The sequence below is a fragment of the Syngnathus floridae genome, chromosome 9 (assembly GCF_059516105.1).
Source record: "Syngnathus floridae isolate MCC-2025c chromosome 9, RoL_Sflo_1.0, whole genome shotgun sequence".
Classification (NCBI taxonomy): domain Eukaryota; kingdom Metazoa; phylum Chordata; class Actinopteri; order Syngnathiformes; family Syngnathidae; genus Syngnathus; species Syngnathus floridae.
In genome coordinates, this window is record NC_142421.1 from 10527129 (window position 1) to 10550200 (window position 23072).

Consider the following 23072-nt stretch of genomic DNA (forward strand, 5'->3'; position numbering starts at 1 on the left):
TATGTTTGGCTGTTTAGGCACATACGTAGACAGCCACAAACACATGTGCACACATGCTCACTCTCGAAAATGTCATGAAGTGAAGATGAGGGCTTCCACATCTTGTTAAAATTCTCCAGTAGATGCTTCCCCACCTCCCTTTCTGGGCTCACCATAATTGCCTGAAAACCATTAAATACGGGGGAGGAACTGAGCAAGAACACAGCCAAAGAGGGAAAGGGGAAAATATCCAGACTCTCTGTTGGTAATAAACTGGTTGAAACCCAAATGACGCCTGTTCTGCTTGTACAGTTACGTTTTATTTGAAAATAGAATAAATTTAGTGAGAACACGGGCTTGTTAAACCTAGGCCAGCACTTTTCTGAGCAAGGTGTGGAACATTGGCCTTCAGTTGGTGCCTGAAGCACAGGATGAGGTGGCATAGAGGCAATGGTGGGAAAGAGCCTGCCTTTTCAAACTCACGTCTTCATTTTTGGGAACCCAGAAAGGTTTGGGCATCAGAACTTTGATTTATTATGCATGAAAGATGGAACTACTAAAAAAAAAATACCCACGGGCAGTTTGTTTGGTTGGCAGTGGTAGCCTTTTGGAGGAGACATGGTGGAGCCTCTTCATTTTGAGCGAAGCTGTCTTTGAGAGCAGGGTGGGTAACGCTGATGTCATGATGAAGGCAGAGAGCCATGTGTTTGTCACAGTTTTTCGAGTTGGGAGCTTCCCTCATTTTGGTTTACGTCATCACTCGCTGTTAGCGGACCTCCCCTTTAAAGGAAACCCGTATGATAAAATTGTGTAGGAGAAATAGTCAAGAACTGGGAAGAGCGAGCAAGGAAAAAAAAAAGACGTTGACTCACAGTGCAGGAGTTAGATAACCTCAGCTCAGATAAACGTCCATGACTGTGGCTCCAGATGTGTTAGGCAACGAGAATGCAGGCTGTCGCGGACACCGCCGCAGTTGGCCACTTCATTCGGTGAGAGGTTGGAGGGTCATCTTGTTTGAAGTACCGCACCTCCGGACGGAGGGCATGGGAACCGGTGGCGTTCACCTTTCATGTCCCAGCCTCATCTTCCAACCTGGCTGCCACTTTGGGGTCAGAGGTCGTTTTGGTGAGACAGGCTTGCGATGGGACAGTCTTTTTCTAATCTGTCTGTGGGAACGCAAGGAGTGCTGACAAGCAGAGTAATAACAAGAGGGTCAAGATACCAAGGAAAAGGGAGGCAGATAGAGAGAGTGAAGGGATACAAATGGAACAACTAATTATAGGAGTTGAACACTTAGCATACAGTATGCATCCATCCAACTATGTGCTTCTTGCTTGTACCGGACAGACAAATATTCTCAAAATATATGTTTAAAGACAGTTGTGGTCCTATGAGTGGGAATTCCCTCTGTTGTTTGTCGGTTATGCAAGAGAGGAAGTGATGGTGTGGAAGACCGTTAAGGTTGCCGTTTAAACTTTTTCTTTTCCTTCGGAATCCCATCTGCTTTGGCAATCTTGCTCCCAGGTGCAGAGGGAATGAGACGGGAAGGGTGCTTGGAACAAAATCTAGCTAGCCGCTTTCTAGACAAAAATGTGGAGAAACAAACAAGTCAGAGAGCGAAGCAGACAGATGTCAGAGAATCACTAGCTTCTATTTTCTCCTCTGACAACATGTAATGGTTGTCCAGGGGCGATAACCATCCGTGGTCCTGCTGTTTGCATTGTGCCAACTGACCGACAGATAAAGAGGAGAGCTGTGGGAATTGGAGGAAGTGAAGAAAGAAAAGCTGCTAAGTTGAATGAGATGAAATTGAATGTAATAGTCCACTTGGCAAGACCCAAGTGTATTTTTCTCTAGAGGAAAGTTTTGGAAAAGTATGAAAGTGTTTTTTTTTTTTTTAACCTGTGTGAGTGTGCACCTCTGGGTTGTGCTTTCTGGCAGTGTGTTACTCAATGTCATAAAAATGCTTGTCTGGTAGTGCAGCTTTTTTTTTTAATCAGAAGAATGCCCGCTTTTGGCTTTTCTGCTCTTCATCGTCCAAAGTCTCAAGTCCACTGAGTTAACATTGAAGACATGATCTCAGCCTGACTGATCCCCAACTGTTTTCTGTTTGCAGGCGCCCCATACTGGACCTCGGTTGCAAAGATGGAGAAGAAGCTGCATGCAGTGCCAGCTGCCAACACAGTCAAGTTCCGCTGTTCTGCAGGAGGCAACCCCCGGCCCAAGCTGCGCTGGCTTAAAAACAGCAGGCCTTTCCGCCAAGAGGACCGCATGGGAGGTTATAAGGTAGGACAAACACTAAAATAGCATAACTTCTATTCATCTCTGATGTCAGACTTTCCCATCTCTGCGTTATAACCATTGCGGTTATATGTGATCGTACTCCTAAAGACAGTTCAAATTGGTTTTGTAGTAATTCCCAAAGTCCTTTCACCTCATTTTCATGCTTCAATGAAGACAGAGGAAACGAGAGCAGGGTTTCTGCTGTGAAGTTGGAATTGCTCAACCTTGAATCTCCTCTCACCAGGATACTTTGCAGAATCTCTCACTGTAACTCATTCGAGAACCGGGCGTTGAACGCGAGGGTGTAGTGCCCCCACAGACAGAAATAAAAGTCACTCAATCGGGGAAAACAGGTCCTGCTCCGTTTGGTTTTTGTGCGATTGTCGTACTTGTGATTCACGACATGGACAGATAACTACAGAAGTTTACTTTTCAGATTGTGTATGACACAACTCTGCCTGATATTATGGTTGCAATGAAACTAAAATATTAATAAGATCGCTTTTTCAGGGAGAAGAAAAAAATGACCCAAATATGACCAATTTCTTGAATATGGTACCTGACTTCCTCCAATTAAACTTGTTTCACCAATCTTAGAAATGTCTTTTATATAATCCTTTGTCAAAAGAAGAATATTTGCATATATAAAGTAAAGCACGATAATTGGAACTTTACGCAAAGTTGCAGTGATGCCAAGCAAAAAAAGCCAAAGTCCAATTGATGCCCCACGGGAGAGTTTAAGGTGGAGATTATGTTAACGTAGCTGCTAATATTGCATCCATTCTGCCTTTAGCATGTTTAGAACAATAAAGACAAAAAAACAGCCGGGTGAAAACGATACATTCAGCCTGTTAGACAAACCTCAGGCAGCTCATTTCCTTTTTTTAGTTAACAAATGTTAGACAAAAGCTGTACCTGAGCCCAACCCTGTGGCATAAGCTTCCCTTTGTGTGAAATGTGGGCTTGTCTCGCTCCAGTCACTCTGAATGTAGACAGAAATCGTTTTTATTGTTGGTTGCTCACATCGATCCCACACACCGATGCAATTCGTTTAGCGTATTGAAATAATAAAAACAATTGCAGAAGGTTCTTATTTTTTGGATTACGACATTGGTTTCAAGGTTAGAGGCACGGTACAATACGTTTCTCACTTTAAAAAGTAAAGCTAAATCGTTTGGATGAGATATTGATCATATTTACTGTCTAATGTCTACCTTAGTAATGTTTCCCAGCACACTTTGTTTTTCCTATCGTTCTATAGTGTTGTTTTATTTTCTTCTGCGTTTACTCATCTTCTGAATCCCATCAACTTGGTTCTGCAGGTACGAAGTCAGCACTGGACCCTTATCATGGAAAGTGTGGTTCCATCGGACAAAGGCAACTACACCTGCTTGGTGGAGAATGAGTTTGGAACTATCAGCCACACCTACACCTTGGATGTTGTGGGTCAGTATGGCACAAATCTTAGTTTATGCTAATTCAGGAGGAGTGGAGGGATGGGAAGAACTCACAATTCAGAAAGTGTGTTTGTGTGGAGTTCGATCATACAGGCCATGGATTCCAAAATGTTTGATTTAGGTAAAAGTTACATTTTTTCCACTGTTGCGTTTTCAGTTGATTAGTCACTAAGAAGAAACAACAACTTTATAGTCTTTGAAATGTTATATAAGAGATTTTTTAAATAGTTTCCAATGAAGATAAATAAGCTTCTGGTGTTTCAAGGAATTACTATTAGATGCTGCTTTAGTGTCACTAAGTCAGGAGCGCACAGAGTGCTTGGCTCAGCATTACTTCACGAATCAAACTTGGTCAACCCTTCTTAATGACCTTTGGAGCATACAAAGCAAAGTGTTTTTCTGCTGAGTTGGCACAATCAATAGTCAGCAGCACAACGATAGGATAATGACAAAGGATCAATGAGCATGTATGTTAGGAGTGAAGACTCTCTCTCATTAGGACTTGCAAGTAATCACACGGACTCACTTATCTGACCAATATGGTCAATCATCCACAACCGGGCTGATGTTCAGCAGCAGATGTTTGGTTCACACAAAAGTCCATTGGTCACTCCATGATACTGTGCTGTTTAGCCAAAACCTCCCCCACTCACTCCGGCACACCTTTGCCACATTTTTTACCGTTTTTTATCAAATGGAGATGAAATACCCTAGGGTTCTTGCGCAATGAGTGTTTAGCTAAATGCACATAAATATACTTACACTCCCTGCTCTGGTTGATTCTGCAGTAAGCCAAAGCTCTGCTTTAGGCTGCACATTTCTGTTTTTGTTCTATTTTATAGCCGAGCAGTAAAGGCTCTAAACGTCTGGCTCCACTGCCACTGCCCCCTGCAACCTCTTGCTTCATTTTACTCCTTTATAATGTGGTTCACAAAGGAGGAGCAGAGGGTTCGGGACAGAAAAGGAGGGAATATAAACACAGAAAAGGCTTCTTATCAGTGTTTTTATCCCCAAATGACCCACAAGATTAGCTGTTAAAACAAAGCGAAACTAGTGACTTCTGGCTCAAACTGGCATTCTAAAGAAAGGCCAGCGGTTGGGTAACCACGAGGGGACATGAGAAGTCAAATGTGGGGAATCAAAAAGGATGCCGGCACTCAGTGGCCCTCGGTTTTGTTGTTTTAGGCCCTATTTTGTTTAGGGTCTGCTTTTGGCTCGATTACAAATCACAACATTGTTATATAACTGGATGTTCAAATTTTAAAATCAAGTTAGCCCTAGTGATAGCTGATAGGTAGATTAAATCTTATTTCATATATGGAGTAAATCATGAATGTATTTTTTTAACATTAAGCTTGCAACATTTCTCTGTTGATTTGAGATTATGTCTGAGTTGACGTCGTCCCCTCCTTCAGTATTGCTCTCTTGTGTGTGAGATAAGATGTCCTGCCAATGAGTTCTGTCATGATTGTTCCGGTGGAGCAGGACATTAAATGGTGACGAATAATTCTGTTTTGCCAGTTATTTTTTATCGTCACTTGCAGTTTTACATTTCCATTGGGAAACGTTCCTATAACAGTTTCTCTCATTGTTTCTGTAAAATCCTGAGAGGGTGAACATGTTTTGATGAGTTACTCTTGATGAAGAGTAAACCTTTGGTCTGGTGGATAATAAAGGCCAATGACAAGGCAGGAGAGAGGTTCAGGAATCGTCTGGCACCCCATTTCTCCATCTAGTAAATCAGAGTCCCTAAACTTTCAGCTTTAACTTATATGGCGCATTGCCCTTACCTTCAGGCATTGTTTGAAAAGGCAACGCAGTGCTTCAGGCTGAGTGATGTCATTCCATGTGAATGTGTGTGTGTGTGATGGCAGCGAGTGGTTGCTGTCAGTGTGGGGGTGGGTGGGCTCCTCAGCACGCTTGTGGCGGCCCGATGCAGTTTGAAAGGGAGCATTGTTCAACAGGTCTCGCTCTGTTTGGATTTGCAGTCCAAATGTTTGCCTGTAGAAGAATGCAGATAGCAGGACATGTGGGGGTGCTGCCAAGGTGTTTCACTTTCCAACACACATGCTTATAACTCTTCAACTGCCATGCCGCCTAAACACCTAACCTAAAGAAAGTCCGCCTTCAGCATAAATTTCTTTAAGGCAGTGTCTTTAGAATTCTGAGGCCTCCAAATTATTCTCTGATAAAAGGAGCACAGTCGTGTTTCTGCCTGTCCTAGTTTACCAGGAAATCTTTGCACACAGAACTCAGGAAGTCCTGGAGATACACTAATCCTAAAAATGAAATGGATGATCTAAAGATGTTTACCATCTGGCTTCAAGACTTTTTACCACCAAGTTGAACAGTTCTATTGGCTCGTGTTTCTACTACAGGATATGCAGGATGATAATATCTGTGTCAGCTATGTAAGTAGTGTGACACCGTACCAGAGCAACACAGTGTAACCTACTAATTATTCAACAAAGAAGAGGAATGGAACACAACAATGGAGTACTTCTCGTAGCTGTGTACTGTAAAGACACAAAACTGATAAGGCTCGTATTTGGTTGAAATTAGGTCACTTTTGTTGTGACAATAAACAACAAAAAGTACACAGCCCAGTTGAAATGGTAGATTTTCATAATATAGGAAATTGAGGTCAAGAAAAATCAATTCAAAACATTTTCCTAAACATTTAATTTAAACTTGATAAATGGAACGCCTGCCATCCTTTTAAGTATCATTGATAAAACCCAAATCCATTTCAGATGTTCTAGTAGTAGCAGGCTTTTCCTAAAGCCTGTTTTTTTTTTCCCCTTAGCCAAAAACTGAACGTTTTGTGCTAACATTGCTTATATGAACTGGTCATCATTCCCGCCACCTCAGTTCCTTTCGGGGGAAAAAAAAATCCACCGTGTTTTGTTTGCGTCAAACATCAGACATGGTCCTTCCCCCATCATAGATTTTTTTTTATTTACACAATGGAAAAGTTATTTTGAGAAGATTTATCTTGGTTTCATTTCTGATACCATATAGTGTGTTGACTTTATATCCGCTCTGTTTTGTGTCTGTTTAAGTAAAAAACTAAACTAAAAGGAACTTTTCTCTCTGTCTAGAGCGGTCCCCTCACCGGCCCATTCTCCAAGCCGGCCTTCCCGCCAACACATCGGTCTATGTTGGAGAAGATGCCCGCTTTGTCTGCAAAGTATACAGCGACGCCCAACCTCATATCCAGTGGCTGAAGCACATCACACAGAATGGCAGTCGCTACGGTCCCGATGGGCACCCTTATGTCAAAGTGCTTAAGGTACATCACGTCTTGTCTTGTCCTGATTGGATTGAAACTATTCCCCCTGTCTCAGCAGTGTCTCCCCATTGGCTGCAACAAACTGATCGTGATGTTCTCTCCTCAGGTCTTACAGTATCTATGGTGTTCCCTGTTTGTTCTGTTCTTCTCCCACTAGCCATTGTCATGTTTGCACATCTCTCTGATTCTGGTGTTGATCTTGCCCTGTCATAATTTGCTGATTTCAGCGTTCAGGCATTAACAGCTCCAATGCGGAGGTGCTCAACCTCACCAACGTGACGCCGGAGGACGCTGGAGAGTATATCTGTAAAGTCTCCAATTATATAGGGGAAGCCAGCCAGTCTGGCTGGCTGACTGTCATCCCAGGTAACCCAAAGACTTGACTGGCCTTCCCTCCTCTCCTGGTGTGGTTTCCTGGGCTTCAACTCTGACCTGCTGTATTTGTGGCGGTCCTATTGGTGGTCTCTTGGTGATCCTGGGTCCTCACCACCGTCCCTTCCCTAATGCTGCACCTTTTTGTTGCAGCTGCTGAGACTGGCTCAGCCTTGAGCAGGGCTCCCTACCTCAACACTAAAATTGTCACAGCATACACATTTGTTTCTTATCTCTTGTCTTGTCTGCTGTGTCAATATATAGTGTATGTAGCAGTTCTCTCCGTGCTCTTTGTGTTTTTGTGTGCATGTGCACGGTCTAATGTAGCCATTAGACTGGCCTGTTGTTTTATTCCTTTGGTATGGCTATGGGATGTTTTACCAGGTTGTTTATTTGCCTTTAAATGTATATGTTTTACTGGGTTCTCTATTGCTCTTTTATTCACCCCACCCCCCTCACCTTGTTTCATCCACACAACTCCTGTAGATGGGAATTCAACGTTGGACATCAGCCTCTTATTTCTTTCTTGGTGTTTTGGGTCTCATTTTTTTTCTCCTCTCTCTGCCCTCCCCCCCATCTTTCCTATTTAACCCTGCTTTACCCCCCCCCGGCTCTTATCATCTACCCTCTCCTTCTTCTTTTCCACCTCCTCCTTCTTCCTCTCTCCAGACCGCGGGTGTAAACACCACAGATAAGGAGATAGAAGTTCTCTACTTGCCCAATGTAACATTTGAACATGCTGGGGAGTATACATGCTTGGCGGGTAATTCTATTGGGATCTCCTTTCACACTGCTTGGTTGACGGTGCTTCCAGGTAACTAAATACACTGTTTAACTGTCCTTTAGATCAATTTTTTTTTCCAACAGCATGGTTCAATATATTTGGATTGTGTGAAGGCAAGTCTTCCCTCTGGAGTAGAAGTCACACACGCTCAAATATTCGATTACGTAGATAAACTCGCATGGTTGTTACCCGAGATAGTGTCATGCAAGAGCAACAAGGGGCATATATTCTTGAATATGATTTGGACTGGAAAGCTGTTGAAAGCTCAAAGCAGATAAGAAGGTCGTTTGTAGACAAATTATTATAACTCGGGGACGGAAGTGGAGCTCCCAGAGCAGCTTGAGTGTCTCCAAACTCCAAAGGGAAGGGAGGGTTTGTCTCCCACCTTCTCCTCTGTCTCATCTCTCCTGCTTTCAAAGAAAGCATATTTTCCTCTTGAGAATTTCAGACATTTTTTTTGTCACTAGGTCTCATTTATTTCATTCTGATAATTGTCTTTGAGTCTTTATTTCTTCTTGAAATAAAGTGAAAGTTAAAGCTCAATTTATGCATGAAATTTGGCTTTACTTTCTGAATTATCAGAGCCCAAACTTAATTTATAAAACAAAAATTCATGTATATGAGTGTGCTGGGTGCTTTGTGTTCATTGAGCAACTTTTTGTCATGCTGGTTCATTTAACGGACCTGCAAACATTATCGTTATTCCTCTTTTTAATTTGGCCTTCTTTGTAAGCACGCTATTACTCTCAAGTGCATCCACCATCAGCCTCCTTCTCGGGTACCGTATATGTTTTTACCACCACGTGGATGGCGTGCAAGCTTAATTGGCTTCATATTGCAAAAGAACATGAGGGTTCATTCTTTGTGGCGTAGTCCATCACACATCCATGAATCCATGTCTTGCACTCTTTCATGCGTGAAATTAAGTGAGGCATGTGTTTTGTTTTTCTTGGTGTGCTATGCTCACATGGTACACTCGGCATGCTGGTACCTGGAGAAGAGAGATAGTTTAGTTAAGGAGTGTGTGTGTCTGTGTCTGTGTGTGTGCTGATTTGAATGGAGAACACCCATTGCAACTATCTCTGTCTCACTGTCTTTCCTTTATTTGCATCAGCTGCAGAGAAAAACGTGGAGCCAATTTCTCCCGATTATGTGGAGATCGCAATTTACTGCGCAGGCGTCTTCCTCATCGCCTGCATGGTGGGCATCGTGGTGGTGTGCCGCATGAGGAACACAGCCAAAAAGCCGGACTTTAGTGGCCAACCTGCAGTTCACAAACTGAGCAAACAGATCCCCCTGCGCCGCCAGGTAACAGAAAGTAGATAAAGAGTTCTATGACATCTAACACCTCTAGAGGAGCACACGAGACATGCAACCACAAAAATACTGCTTGCTTTAACAATTACAAAAAAAAAAGATGCATGGTTGGTCAAATTTAAATACACAATGGAAATACACATTTAAAATCCACATTCTGAACCATGCATCGTGTATGAATATTTATGTTTGAGTCATGCTTTTCCTTCAAGTAAAATGAAAAGGTACACAAATGATTGGATGCATCCTGCAGAGAGACGGAATCCCGTGTCGAGGTAAGGTGAGGGTGGAAAAAAAGAAAAAAAGATGGAGAACAGAAGGCTGTTTATCGCACATTCTTCACTGTAAATCAACACAGATTCATATCTCTGGAGATAATACAGGAAGTTCTGAAATCAAGCGTACTCATATGCTGAATGTTCAAACATTGCTGATAATATCAACACTTTTATAAAGCAACTCCTCTGGTGATGTCCAAGAGCTTAGTCTGACTTTTGAACCCAGATAGTGGTGATCAGCCAATCTTTTTTGTACCCATAGGTGTCAGCTGACTCCAGCGCTTCCATGAACTCCAACACACCGCTTGTTCGCATCACCACGCGGCGGAGTTCTGCGCACGATGACCCAATCCCTGAGTACGACCTTCCTCAGGATCCACGGTGGGAGTTTGCCAGAGACAGGTCAGCAGATTTGATTTGAATACAAGTCTTATTTATTAACCACTAAAGTTCAATTGCTTTTGTTCACTTAATTACGGTGGATGTTGTGATGTGACATTAATCTTGGTAATAGCCTTTATAATGGAAACTCAATAAAAGAGTAGCAGGTTTGTGCTCTGCAGCAACTCCAACCAGAAGGTACAGTTTGCCTTCATAAAGATTTGTATTTTATATTTTATCATAATAAACATGTAAAAGGAGGCATTTTCTTCAAACTGAATCAATGTCTGCAATGTCTGCGTATTTCTGTTTGGGCCTTTATACTGCTCTCGTCATCCACTGCCTGAGGGATCATGTCGGAATTGCAGAATGCTGTGGAATGCAAACATTTGCGGCTTGTGCGGAGAGAAAAAAAAAATAACATCAATTATGTGTGGCTGTAAGGACAGAATGGTGGCCATTGAGTGTGGCGAGCTTATGCGGACAGACAAGGGATTGTGTTACTGTGGCAGGCTGCTGGCCTCAGGTCCCGGACCTTTCTCGGCCTGCAGTGAGAGTTTACATAGCCAAGATACTGAAACTTAGGGGTGGGTTCAACACTCGTCAATCAAGAGTTGAAGAAACACAAACACAATCAATACTATAGATGGCTGGCAGTGTAAGAGAAAAAATGCTTATCCTCTTTCCTCAATTTTTTTTTTTGCCTCCCACATGATATCAACTAAAAGGATGTGAAGAATACGTCCCTGTAACACAGTTTACATTCACAATATGGCATAGTGAAGAGAGTTAATTACATTTCCATGTGGAACTGTAGTGAGGCCCGCCAGTGTGGCAGCGCCTTGGCAGCAGTCCGCCTGTCATGAGTTAATGCGTCTGGGCTGAGAGCGCTTGTGTAATGGCACAAGTAAGTACATATTAGCATGTGCCAAAGCATGGCAAACAGTTTAAAAGTGAGTGCCTACCCTGGGCTTTATCAGATTTTCCCCATATCTATCTTTCTACTAAGTATCTTAACAGCAGTCAATGTGCCGATAAAGGACTCGCCTTCATTATCCCATTGAAGCTAGAGCTGGTGAAAAACATTTTAGAAAATAAACAAAAGACAAAGCAAGCGTGAGTCCTCTCTTTTACTCTCTCGCACACTTCATTTTATTTATTAGGAGTGAACTGTCACATCATTAGATGGTGTCTGTTTTATTTCAGCTGCTAATCAGATGCCTGTCTGTGTTTTATTGTGTGCTGCTGCAGGTTGACCCTGGGCAAACCGCTCGGTGAGGGCTGCTTCGGCCAAGTTGTAATGGCAGAAGCTCTTGGCATTGATAAAGACAAACCCAAAGAGGCTGTAACTGTTGCTGTCAAGATGCTGAAAGGTAAGTAGGCGCTATGGTTACAGCTATGATCTGACTACGGCGATGCCGTGTATACCACTTCACGCAATGTGGCTACATTTTTCATACGATATATGCTCCGGTCAGAGTTCATTCCAGGGCAATGTGGAGCCTGGGGGAGTCGTTGTTATTTGTTATTGGTAGTTGCCGAATGACACCTATGGGGATGTCGGGTCGGCTAGGTAAGGGTGAGGAGTGGTCACATAGCTGACCCCAGCGCAGCGGCTGGTTGGAGCTCATTCAGCACCCACACAAAGACCCGAGTCACACTGCTGTTATTAATGAAAGCGGACATAAGATCAGGTAAAGCGGCAGACTAACCTTGTCTATAGAAATGTGCTCTTTAGTTAAGCTCGTGAGGCAGAGGAATGCAGGCAATGCCATTCTAGCGGTGCGGATACAACCGCTCTCCTATGAAAAGTGAGCTTGCGCAACAGATAATGAATCCAGATTGAGCATCTTTAAGTCATTCTTTTCTCCTCCTCCTGGCACAGAAAAAGGTGCTCCTGTAGTCTGCATGAGGAGATCCCCTCAGTGTTGTAACTTTAGTCCACATTGTCTGTCAGCTGCATTTAATCAAAGCACAGTCCCAAACAAGGTGCCGTCTGACTGGCTGACAATGTGCGCCGAGTCAAGGGTTAGAAGGAAGGCAGGACGTGGGTGTGTTTGTTTTCCCCGTGCAACTTTCCATCATTCTTTTTGCTATTAGATGACGCCACCGAAAAGGACTTGTCTGACCTGGTGTCAGAGATGGAAATGATGAAGATGATCGGTAAACATAAGAACATCATCAATCTATTGGGGGCCTGCACGCAAGATGGTAAGCAAAGGGAAACTGCATTTGTTTCCATGTCTCGAGGAGTATAAATGCACTTAGGAAATGGCATTTAGCAAACGATTATTCAACAAGTAAATATAATCATTCCTCCAATCCAGGCCCCCTGTATGTGATCGTGGAGTACGCCTCCAAAGGTAATCTTAGGGAGTACCTCCGAGCCCGCCGCCCCCCTGGAATGGAGTACTCCTACGACATTGCTCGCGTCTCTGACGAACAGCTCACTTTCAAAGATCTGGTCTCTTGCACTTATCAAGTGGCACGCGGCATGGAGTACCTTGCATCCCAAAAGGTAAGATGTTTGCCTCAAACAAAAGGCAACCCATCGGCTACATCAAATTGTGTTGCTTTTGCTTTGGCCTGCACACGTGAGTCACTGTGGGAGTTTTATCTTTTAAAAACATTGATGTCACCCCCCTCTGTCCAACCCCTTCATTGTGTCTCATCCCATGACAAAGGCCCCTCTGTGTGGAGGAATTGTATTTTTTTTTTCCTCACAATAGTAGTGCAGCCATGTTGTCCAAAGACAGCCTCACGCTCTCACTCACTGTTGGAATGCGACACTCACTCAACACACACACACACATGCATGCACACATTCTTGCACATGCGTGATCTACAGATCTGGGGCCAGAATCCAAACTTTTAAATTGCAGTGATTGTCGTGTGATGTTATTCAGGGTAGTGCTACCTTTTGTCCAGGAGATTTCAGAGTTTATTTGTAGAGTGATGTAAATGTCTTATTCTTCTCTTGCCCTCATTTTTTCCACTTTGTACCCACCCCCCTCCATTTCTCACTTTCTCCATCCTAGTGTATACACAGAGACCTGGCAGCCAGGAATGTCCTGGTCACAGAGAGCAACGTCATGAAGATCGCTGACTTTGGTTTGGCCCGCGATGTCCATAACATCGACTACTATAAAAAGACAACCAATGTGAGTCATGGACCTGCATGTTGCGCACATGGCATCGTGCCCTTTGAGGGACAGGGGCAGTCTGTGATTTATTTACCAATCTTTCAAATTCACTCTCTTCCCTCATCTTTCTTTTTCACTCTTTTTCTTGGATTTGTGTCTTGGCAGAAGCCGCGGGTTCCCAGGCAGCCTGTGAATGTCGGGATTCTGTAGACTGCCTTGTTTATCCCGCTCCCTCCTTTGGTTTCATAGGCACTTATACAATTAGCTCGAAAGAGAGACTCAGTGAGAGGGGCAGCAGTTTAAACATAATTGACAACTCCATAGCGTCCCAGTGGTGTCTTTCTTTCCCACCGCAGAGCAGCCCAGTCGGTCCGCACGCCTTCATTTAGTATGCATGCTTGCCTTTTCATCCCATGCACAATCATGCTGAGAACAACAACAGTATGCAGTGATGTTGAGAGTAATGATGATTATGACAATGGCAGCCGTGACAGTAATGACGATCACATATGTTACATGTAGATAGAGCTGCCATTGTTAGGCTGCTTTGGTTTAATCCGTATTTATTTTGTCGGAATACAGTACGGATTTTTTTTTCTTGTGTGTAATGATTTTATTATCTACATGTGGCTGTCATGTAATATTTGAGTACAGCTATATCAGGATGCATTGTTTGCTCTCTTTTAAGCTTATTAGGTTTTGACAATATTTCTACTTTGAACAATGAGAGAACAGCCAATGTCTTCAGAAAGGTTAACGTCTTTTAAGTTTGAGTGTTTTAATAAGTTGAAATGTGGTTAAAGCATGCAGGAGGGGTAAATCTATATTCAATTTTTTTCTCCAAATTGTCTCTCTATTGTGAATTGTCACACATTACAGGTGGGTCCACCTGGCATAAATGGGGGTTCACTTTATCTGTTGTTTGCAAAGACATATGCTAGTTTTCACCAAACAGCTTAAATGTGGCTGGCTGGTCAGCTTTGCCTTCCACTCAGTTCTTTAATTGCACAAAAGCAATTATACAAGACATGTTCATCAGCTCTATTGCCCGAAAAGTTTAAATGTACCCCTGGGAATGACTTCCGAGACGCTTGTCTTTCCGCCTCTCTTGAAATAACAATCACCCAGTGGGGAAATAAGACAAAATTCTGATCACGGCAGAAATGAAAGTTGATCTTTTTTCTGACTCTTCACTTTTTTTTTTCTGTCTACAGGGTCGTCTTCCTGTCAAATGGATGGCTCCCGAAGCGCTTTTTGACCGGGTCTACACTCACCAGAGTGATGTGTAAGTAACTCCTGCTAATAAAATATTCCTAACCCCATCAGACAATACCGATCTTTCTACAATCTGTACTTTTCATAGTCATCCACAGCTGCAGGGTTATAGATGGAGGCTTGTTTGAGGTGTTTGTTGGGTAGAGCGCTCATTGCCTATAGGGGTCCAATGCTGGCCTGTTTGTGGCAAAAGTGAGGATTTCACGCTAGACTTGTAGCCAATGCCGTGTTACTAATCTGAGCAGCTTCAAAGGGGCCTGGAAGGAGCCCAGAACCCAGCAGTACCTACTCCCCCACTGATTCACATTTTCGTCGTCCCAACTCAGAAGCCCCTCCTCTATTTGGGCCCCCACACTCGTCTAAGTGCAACAAAGCTGCAGCCTGCATCCCAGTCCTCTTCCTGCTCAAGCCCCCTGTCTTCCTTTCACTTTGAACTCAGGGCTCATCGTTTTGAAGATGCTCTAAATAATCCCTCCCACCATCTTTCACCCACACCATTCTTATTTTCATTCATCTGGTATGTGAATTGCTGACCCGTCGCTGTCTCCATTTTTTTTTTTTTTTTTTTAAGTTCAAGAGCACTCATTCTAAAAAGAGAACAAAGGGAAAGCATTACTCCCCTTTTGGTGTTTGAGTCGTATGCGACCTGACAGCGTCGTTTGAAGTTTCTGCACCAGACGCAGGCGGCAGAGGGTGTATGTGGAAATTAGGTAAAATGCCTTCCAAGCTGACCTCGAGAAAAAGAGATTTTGCATCCACATGCCTTTGTGTGTCTTTGACACGTGCACTAGTAGCAGTCTCAACACAGAGCCGTTCCCGTTAGCTTTTGGATTGGAATAACTTCTTTTCAGTCCACATCTGGAAGTGTTTATGTATGTGTGCGCGTGCACGCCTGTAAATAATAGCTGCATGTACACATGATGCCATTCATGTTCCACAGAGCAGCGCCAATCAATCATAACAGCAGAGGACATGGGAGTACAGGTAGTCCGCTCACGGCTAATTACATTTCATCACTCACTTTTAGTAATTGATTGTTCCATCACATAACATGAAAACAAGTGTGTGCGTGTGCGTGTGGGAGGGGACTGTTTAATTCAACACTAACAGCAGGCACAGGCAATCCTCAAATGACATCAGATTAAATGAATATATGAATTACAATGGAAGTCATCCCTTGTTGATGTAGGCTGCTGCAGCTCAATGCCAGAAAGATAGCTTCATGGTCACAGTCCTTGCTGAGAGAGAGATTGAATCAGATTAAAACCAAAGTTTGCCGGTTATCAAGATCCTAAGATTTTGTGACGTACGCTAATATTTACTTTCTTATTTCAATGTATTCTCCCCTTTTTCGATATAAAATTTCCAGCAGAGCACAAAAGCTTGAACTGATAGTGTAGTAGTTGTATAACAATTAATGGGTCAACACGCATTTTACATTGGAAGAATCTCATCACAAGCCACCAAACAACATTTTCATTAAAAAGTGTATATACTGAAATAATAATGATCAGTAGTGACAGTGGAAGCGCAACTTACTTTTCTGCCTGCCACCATACATGACTGGCAAAGATAAACACAAGACACAGATGCATTATTAATTATTGATAATAATAGTTTTTGAAGCAATTATATGAAATTAGACTTCCACATTTGATTGGAACGCACAGAATTGTATGCCAATTGATTAGTTTGCTGTTGTTGGCTGGAAAATATGCAAGGTGAACTTAGTAAAGGTCTTATTGGTGCGTATGCTTGTTTGTTGAGTTAAGGATGGACGCACATGGACACGGACATGCACAGGAAACGGGGTGACACTGTGCTGAGAGGCATTTACAAAGTAGTCCAGAAAGGAGAGACAAGTGTGTCAACAAGAAAGACCAGCATGAAGCTGGTACAGCTTGTGTAAACAGATGGAAGAAACTGATAGATCGGCAGTCCCACTCGCCTGTGCCTTTCTTGATGCCGCTAGCACCTAGCTAAATACACATCTGCATTTCTAAGCATGCTGATAGACTGATCTTATGTGGGTACACTCTGTCTAAACTTGCCTCACATCAGCAATTGTGAACTTCTTGATATTTACAACAGGGAAGGCATTAATAGTTAATCAAAAGCTCAATTGCCCTTTTCCTCATTCCTTTGCCATTTGGGAGGCCCAGTTTGTTTTGGTGCTAAGTGACTTGACAATGCTAGTCTGTATAATTTTCACGGCAGGCACAAAAGCCGTTGTTGAGACCAAGGCCGAAGTGGCTCTGGGAGTGGGTTGGTGTCAAAAGATAACCGACGGATGGCATTGACACTAGAAACCTGCACATGTAAATCGGAACGTGTCTCAGAAGACGTTCAAAAAGGTTGCTGAATTTTTAAAAATAATTTCAAACCATTTTCAAGCACTTATTTTTATTATCATGATCATACATTTATATGATTTTCACATTCAGCTCTCTGTGGGAATCCCTGGCTCCAAAAATAAGTTTGACACCCTTGATTCTAAAAACATCGGCGTAGAATGAGTATGCCTTTGTTTCCGATTTCAAAGCTCTCTGTATGGGCCTGGCAAATTCTTCGACATTGTCTCATGCTTCAGGTGAATCTTGTGTGCCGCAGTTGTTTATTGTGCCTGTGTTGTTCTTCCTTAACAGGTGGTCATTTGGGGTGCTTATGTGGGAGATCTTCACCTTAGGGGGCTCTCCGTACCCTGGCATCCCTGTGGAAGAGCTCTTCAAGTTGCTCAAAGAGGGCCATCGCATGGACAAGCCCGGCAACTGCACCAATGAGCTGTAAGCCTCGATCATTCACATGTCCGAATAGAAACGAGCACATTATGATGCCCCATCAGATCCATGACTTGGGGCCTACTCCGTCTCCCCGGGTCCATTCTGTCAGTGTCCTCTGTCACACAGCTGACATTGGCTGCTATCAGTGTCTGTCTTTCACTCACAACACAATGGCGCTGCTTTGTGCGGCTAGCTGGAAAATGCTAGAGGGAAAGAAAAGGGTATAGAATCATTTATGTTTCATCAACCTTTTTACTGTATTTACGTTGGTTGTGGAAAGCCCATAAGTCTGATACGTTACATTGAGTGGCAGCAGAGATGGGGAAGAAAAGAATGATTGAGGCACCCGTGGTGATAAATAGCCCAATGATATCCTCAAATTGTTTTGGGTTTCATCCGCTTCATTGAATACACCAACTTTGACTTTGTGTCTCTCAGCTATATGATGATGAAAGACTGCTGGCACGCCATCTCATCCCATCGACCAACCTTCAAGCAGCTTGTTGAGGATCTGGATCGCATTCTCACCCTCAGCACCAACGAGGTTAGTGAAGCATCGGTGGTTTTCCATAAAGTTCCTGGAATAATTCAGGGTGGTTTGAAACTGCACAGCGCTAATGTTATGGTTTCCTGGCAAATGGAAGTTGACCTTTTGTCAAAATAAAATGGAATAATATGATACGTTCCTACACAGCGTAACATGAGTTCTGATCCAAGTCAAACCGTACTCTCGCCAGTGCATGCGAGGTTCAGCAAATTTTTTCTGAAAGCATAACCCGGCTACAAAGTATTAATCATGACACCCACCACCACCACACGCACACACAAAAATTGTCTACATGATTTGATCCAGGCCCTCCAAGACCCCGTCGACACGCACACACAAAAATGTCTACATTCTTTGATCCCAGGCCCACCAAGGCCCCGTAAATTTGACTGATCTTCACGACCATGCTTCCTATAGCGAAAGCCATTCCCTTCTCTCTCTTTTGTGGTATCTGCTAGCTGAGCAGAGGAGATGGAAAGCTGTCAAAACTAATCTCATCTCTGGAACTTCATGAATTGAAGCCAAAAAAGCCCAACTTTCATTTTGAACTTTTGAAACGTAATAAACCCCCCACCCCCACCCACTCTTCTTTCTGCCCTAAACCATTGGCAGATGTGGAGGTCTTTTGGAATGCGAGCCTTCTCTTTTTGAGCTAAGAAAATGTAAGCCAGCACGCTTTTCTAGAAAACCACAATAAATCGTCGCTTTCACAAGCAGACCCAGAAACCGTTGTGGAAAAACAAGGAACACACAAGCTTTTCACAACTAAATGAAGAGCTCTTTTTCAATAATGCTATTTCAATTGAAATCATTTGGCCACGTAAACATGTAAAAACTAATTCAATACAATAAGGTTTCGGTGGGCAATGGTTCGCACATTCGGCTCACAGTGCAGGGTGCGGGTTCGATTCCACCTTCGGCGCTCCCTGTGTGGAGTTTGCATGATCTCCCTGTGCCTGCGTGGGTTTTCCCCTGGAACTCTGGTTTCCTCCCACTTCCCAAAACATGTGGGTAGGCCGATTGAGCATTTCAAATTGTGAGTGCGAGTGTGGATGGTTGTTTGTCTCTGTGTGCCCTGCGATTATCTGGCAACCAGTTCAGCACGCTCGCAACCCCTATGGGGACAAGCGGTACAGGAAATGGATGGATGGACAATAAGGTATAATTTTGGGGGGTATTGGATTGTCTTGTATACAGCGCAGTTGTCATTTTGCAATGACATTCTTACACAAATGTGTCAAAATCAAATGCTATTATAATTGTCTTCACTGTTTAGAAACACAGGTTTTTAGTCATTCTTGTATAAGCAGGTACAAAAGGAATCTTAAAACGGTTGAGCCAATATTTGCCCCAATTTACGAGTCGTCACTTGCTGTGTGGGTCACATCCAACTCAAAAATACGACACCAACTTCACCTAATGAATCCTGTCTAATTTTTTGAAATATTTTATTCCATCATGTTTTGAAAAAATACATTGTTGTACCAAATCGAGCATGTCACTTTTGTAAAATAACAATGTCCCAACGTGTGTGCCTACAGGAGTATCTGGACCTGTGTACCCCCACAGAGCAGTATTCTCCAATCTTCCCCGACACTCGCAGCTCCTGCTCCTCTGGCGATGACTCTGTCTTCTCACCCGAGCCCTTACCGGATGAGCCGTGTCTCCCCAAGTATCAGCACATCAATGGCAATGTCAAAACATGAGCTCCCTGCCTGAAAACCCATTTCCCACCCAGCAAAGACACCTCTTCTGAAATTCTTCCAGCTTTCTAGCCCGCCCCATTTTGTCCACTCTTCTGGCTTCTGGCTGACTTATGGACCCTTTTGGGACCAGGCTGGCAGCAGTGCCGTTGCACTGCCAATTGCATGCACTACATCCTACGTGACCCCGTGTCTTAAGAAGAGGATAGGGGCCCGACACAAGCTGAGCTTTTTTAGAATGGATTAGGTGACATTCTCCAGGGCCCTTATTTCTCGTTTTTCACACTAACAGAGACATCTTTAAATATATATGTGTACACAGAGGTTTGGTATGTACAATTTTTGGAGACCCCATTCCAATGGCTGGCATTCCAAGACGTTTATTTACTCCCGGAGGAATGTATGGACCAATATAAACTTTAAGAAGAGGAGTAAAAATAGGAAAAGGACCAAGATTTGACTAACAAATGCGAGGAAGAGGAGAGCACACGTAGAAACTGCTTTCCTGTTTATTTTGTAATATTGATGCCTTTCTTTTTCACTTCTCTCTTCCAATTATTCTAGAGAAAAAAATACACTATAATGTGTAGTTCTGGGTATATTTGTAAATATCTTCAAATATGTATAAATATATATTATATATTTACATCGAATTATTTTTTGTATGGACTCAAAAATAAAAAGGTACTTACCCCACCTCACACCACTCCCCTCAACCCAACTTGGAGCAATAGGCAGGTTTGCACATAGCCTCGACTCACAAAACACACACAAACACACTCACACACACAAACCTAAAAATAAAAAAAAAATCTGTCTCACACTCACTCAGTAGTAACACATGGTTAAGTATTGGCTTTCAGGGACTGAGGTTGCATGTTAATTTATTGACTTGTGATGTTTGTATTAATGAGTAAGTCTGGAGAAAGAACAAACTCAATATGATGTTATTAATAATGAAGATAATATCTAAGTAATCCTTGAAATGTATGGTAATTTAAAGATGATCTCTCTGCAGTAATGGGGATAAATGGCTTATTTTTAGTGGGTTTGACAGAACCATGTTTTCTAAGTTTTATATATGAATGTGAATATTAAGTTAAATTTTTGAAAATTTGTACATTTTATAGCAAGCTAATTCTTTTCTTATGTAGACCTTGATGGCATTCTCTATCCAGACCTTTAAGCCTTTCTTAGCTTTACTTTAGGAAGTGAAGTTTCTTTTTTTCTGAATTGACTGCTCCAAGTGTAAAGACACACTAATTATCCGCTGCCTTTTGTTTAGATTCAACCTAGAACCCAACTTACCTTGACACAATCAAACACTTAAGAAGTATAAAATCAATGTGGTTTTATTTTCTTTTGGACCAACATTAAGCTGTTCTGTTGCAGATGTACCTGTCACATTTGCAAATAAATAATTAAAACCGCATCCACCATTGACTGTGTATTTGTTTGTACCAGTGCAGCTATTCAAAAACCTGTGATGATTTCAGAAGTCATTTTAGTGATTTTGTTTGATATTTGATAATTTGAAAGTGGCAGAGGATGATATCAACATTTAAAAACTTATAAAAAAATTAATAATAGCAGTAATAATAATAACAGAGGAGGAAATCAACATTTAAAAAATTATAAAAAAAAAACAATAATAGCAGTAATAATAACAGCATTTTGATGTATTCTATCTGTGATTAAAAATAACTAACTAAAGAATAGCCTAAAAAATATCAGCATCTTGTGCACGGGACAAAACTACACATTTTACGTGTGTGCTATGATTCTCTTCTTACATACACAATGGAAGGGAATTTCCTCCACTCTTTAGCTTCTGGCCAAACTGGAGGGATGGTTTGTTTTTCTGTATCCCGACTACTTTTCCTAATGGAATAAGACTTATCTTAAAATGTGAATCTCACGTAAATGATCTTTTAGGGTGAGTCTCATGATTTAATGAAAATCACAGCACAACAAAATAATCAATATAATCAGGTTGGAGGGGAAATCTATGCAAGTGGTCAAAGCAATTCCATTAATGAAGACAGAACTCATCGTGTAACTGTGTCCTAATCTGCCATCATTTGATTAGCTGACTAATTTAGTTGTTTTTTGTTTTTGGTTTCAGAAAAGATTTAATTCTACAGAGTGAGTCTTGATTTATCTGCATTCATTAAAGTTAATCAAAACTGATTTATTGGCTAGCGTAGCTCACATTGGCAGCACCGTCTCTCCTGTAAAAATATACAGTAGCACAACAGGCCCATGAACCACCACACCAGTTCAACAGTTCAACTTTTTCAGTTTTGATCAACATTCCGACCAATTCAAAACAGATTAATTATGTTCCAAGTTATTGTTGTAATTTACCCCATTATCTCCTTGTTTCTGAGAGTCAAGACTACAAACAACTTTCAGTACCATACTTTGCAGTTGTACACTGAATTAAAACCAGGGCCAGTTTTGGCCATGGGGCCTTGAGTTTGACAACTGGTGTAAAGGTTATGGTGTATAATTGTTTGTGTGTACAGCAAGTGTGTAAGTAGAAAACATTCTCATGAGTAAAACACTCAAATGTCTTCATCCGTCCTATCACCAGGTGTGACCCCCAGAATACAAGCACATACAAACTAGTCACAAGTCTTCCTCTGGACGTGCCTCCTCATGTCTCCGGAAACCTGAAAAGAGCTTGGAGGGAAAATTCCCTGTAAAGGCATTCCTTAAGAGGAATGCTTCCATTGAATAAAGGGAGAATAAGAAAGCTCTTGAGGATTGAAGGGGGGCAAAATGTAAAAATGAAGCAAAGGATCAAGATAAACTACCTTAGCCCTCCTTCCTCCTTCAAGTGGGGTGGAAGGAAAGGCAAGCAAATGTGGCTATCCATCCACATTTGAAGTGCAAAAGATGGGGACATATCGAGCAGTGTTTCCCAACCTTTTTTCATTCACGGCACACCTTTTCATTGGAAAAAAATCTCGAGGCACACCACTAACAAAAATCTGTTAAGTGTTACACCAGCTTCTATATTAAAATCAGTTATATTACAACAAAAGACGTAAAGTTCTATTCCTATATATGTATGGGGAATCGAATAATTGAATAAAAATGAATACCAAATATTCTTTAAATTGTATTTCTTTTGTAAATGAAAGTGACAGTTTTTGGAAAAAGGTTTTAGACAGTGTAAGGAATAAATTACTGAAAGTGATTGTGATCAAAATCCAAAAGAATCAATATGACTTTGTTTACTGTTTTAGACTAGCTCTATAAAATATTGCGACATGAAGAACAAAGTCACTTTTAAAGACGCTCTGCTGTTCTGACAGCGGCTGAGTGGCTATCACAGTCGAGGTGTCTCGACTTGACTGTGTATTTTATGTTGGTGAAAAATGAACAATCCAGGTTCTCCCGTTGAACTACATGCTCTGATTTCCATCGGACCAAAAACGCACCTCAGCCGTCATAGTGTCACTTTTAAAGCACA

General features: G+C 42.1%; 1 protein-coding gene across 6 annotated transcripts in view; it reads left to right on the top strand.

Moving 5' to 3' along the window:
• Positions 1 to 21023, top strand: part of fgfr2 (fibroblast growth factor receptor 2) — a 30501-nt gene extending 9478 nt beyond the window's left edge. For 3 of the 6 annotated variants that reach the window (XM_088384619.1, XM_088384623.1, XM_088384624.1), the window contains 14 exons: positions 2096 to 2265; positions 3585 to 3708; positions 6821 to 7011; positions 8053 to 8197; positions 9282 to 9481; positions 10025 to 10164; positions 11395 to 11516; positions 12244 to 12354; positions 12471 to 12661; positions 13182 to 13304; positions 14501 to 14571; positions 17207 to 17344; positions 17780 to 17885; positions 19430 to 21023. In XM_088384619.1, coding sequence (XP_088240745.1) covers positions 2096 to 2265; positions 3585 to 3708; positions 6821 to 7011; positions 8053 to 8197; positions 9282 to 9481; positions 10025 to 10164; positions 11395 to 11516; positions 12244 to 12354; positions 12471 to 12661; positions 13182 to 13304; positions 14501 to 14571; positions 17207 to 17344; positions 17780 to 17885; positions 19430 to 19594 — 1997 coding nt within the window. In that variant the 3' untranslated portion in view covers positions 19595 to 21023. Of the gene's footprint in view, positions 1 to 2095; positions 2266 to 3584; positions 3709 to 6820; positions 7012 to 7238; positions 7378 to 8052; positions 8198 to 9281; positions 9482 to 10024; positions 10165 to 11394; positions 11517 to 12243; positions 12355 to 12470; positions 12662 to 13181; positions 13305 to 14500; positions 14572 to 17206; positions 17345 to 17779; positions 17886 to 19429 lie in introns of all 6 variants that reach the window. The other 3 variants (XM_088384620.1, XM_088384622.1, XM_088384621.1) reach the window with 3 other exon arrangements.
• The last annotated feature ends 2049 nt before the right edge of the window (positions 21024 to 23072 follow it).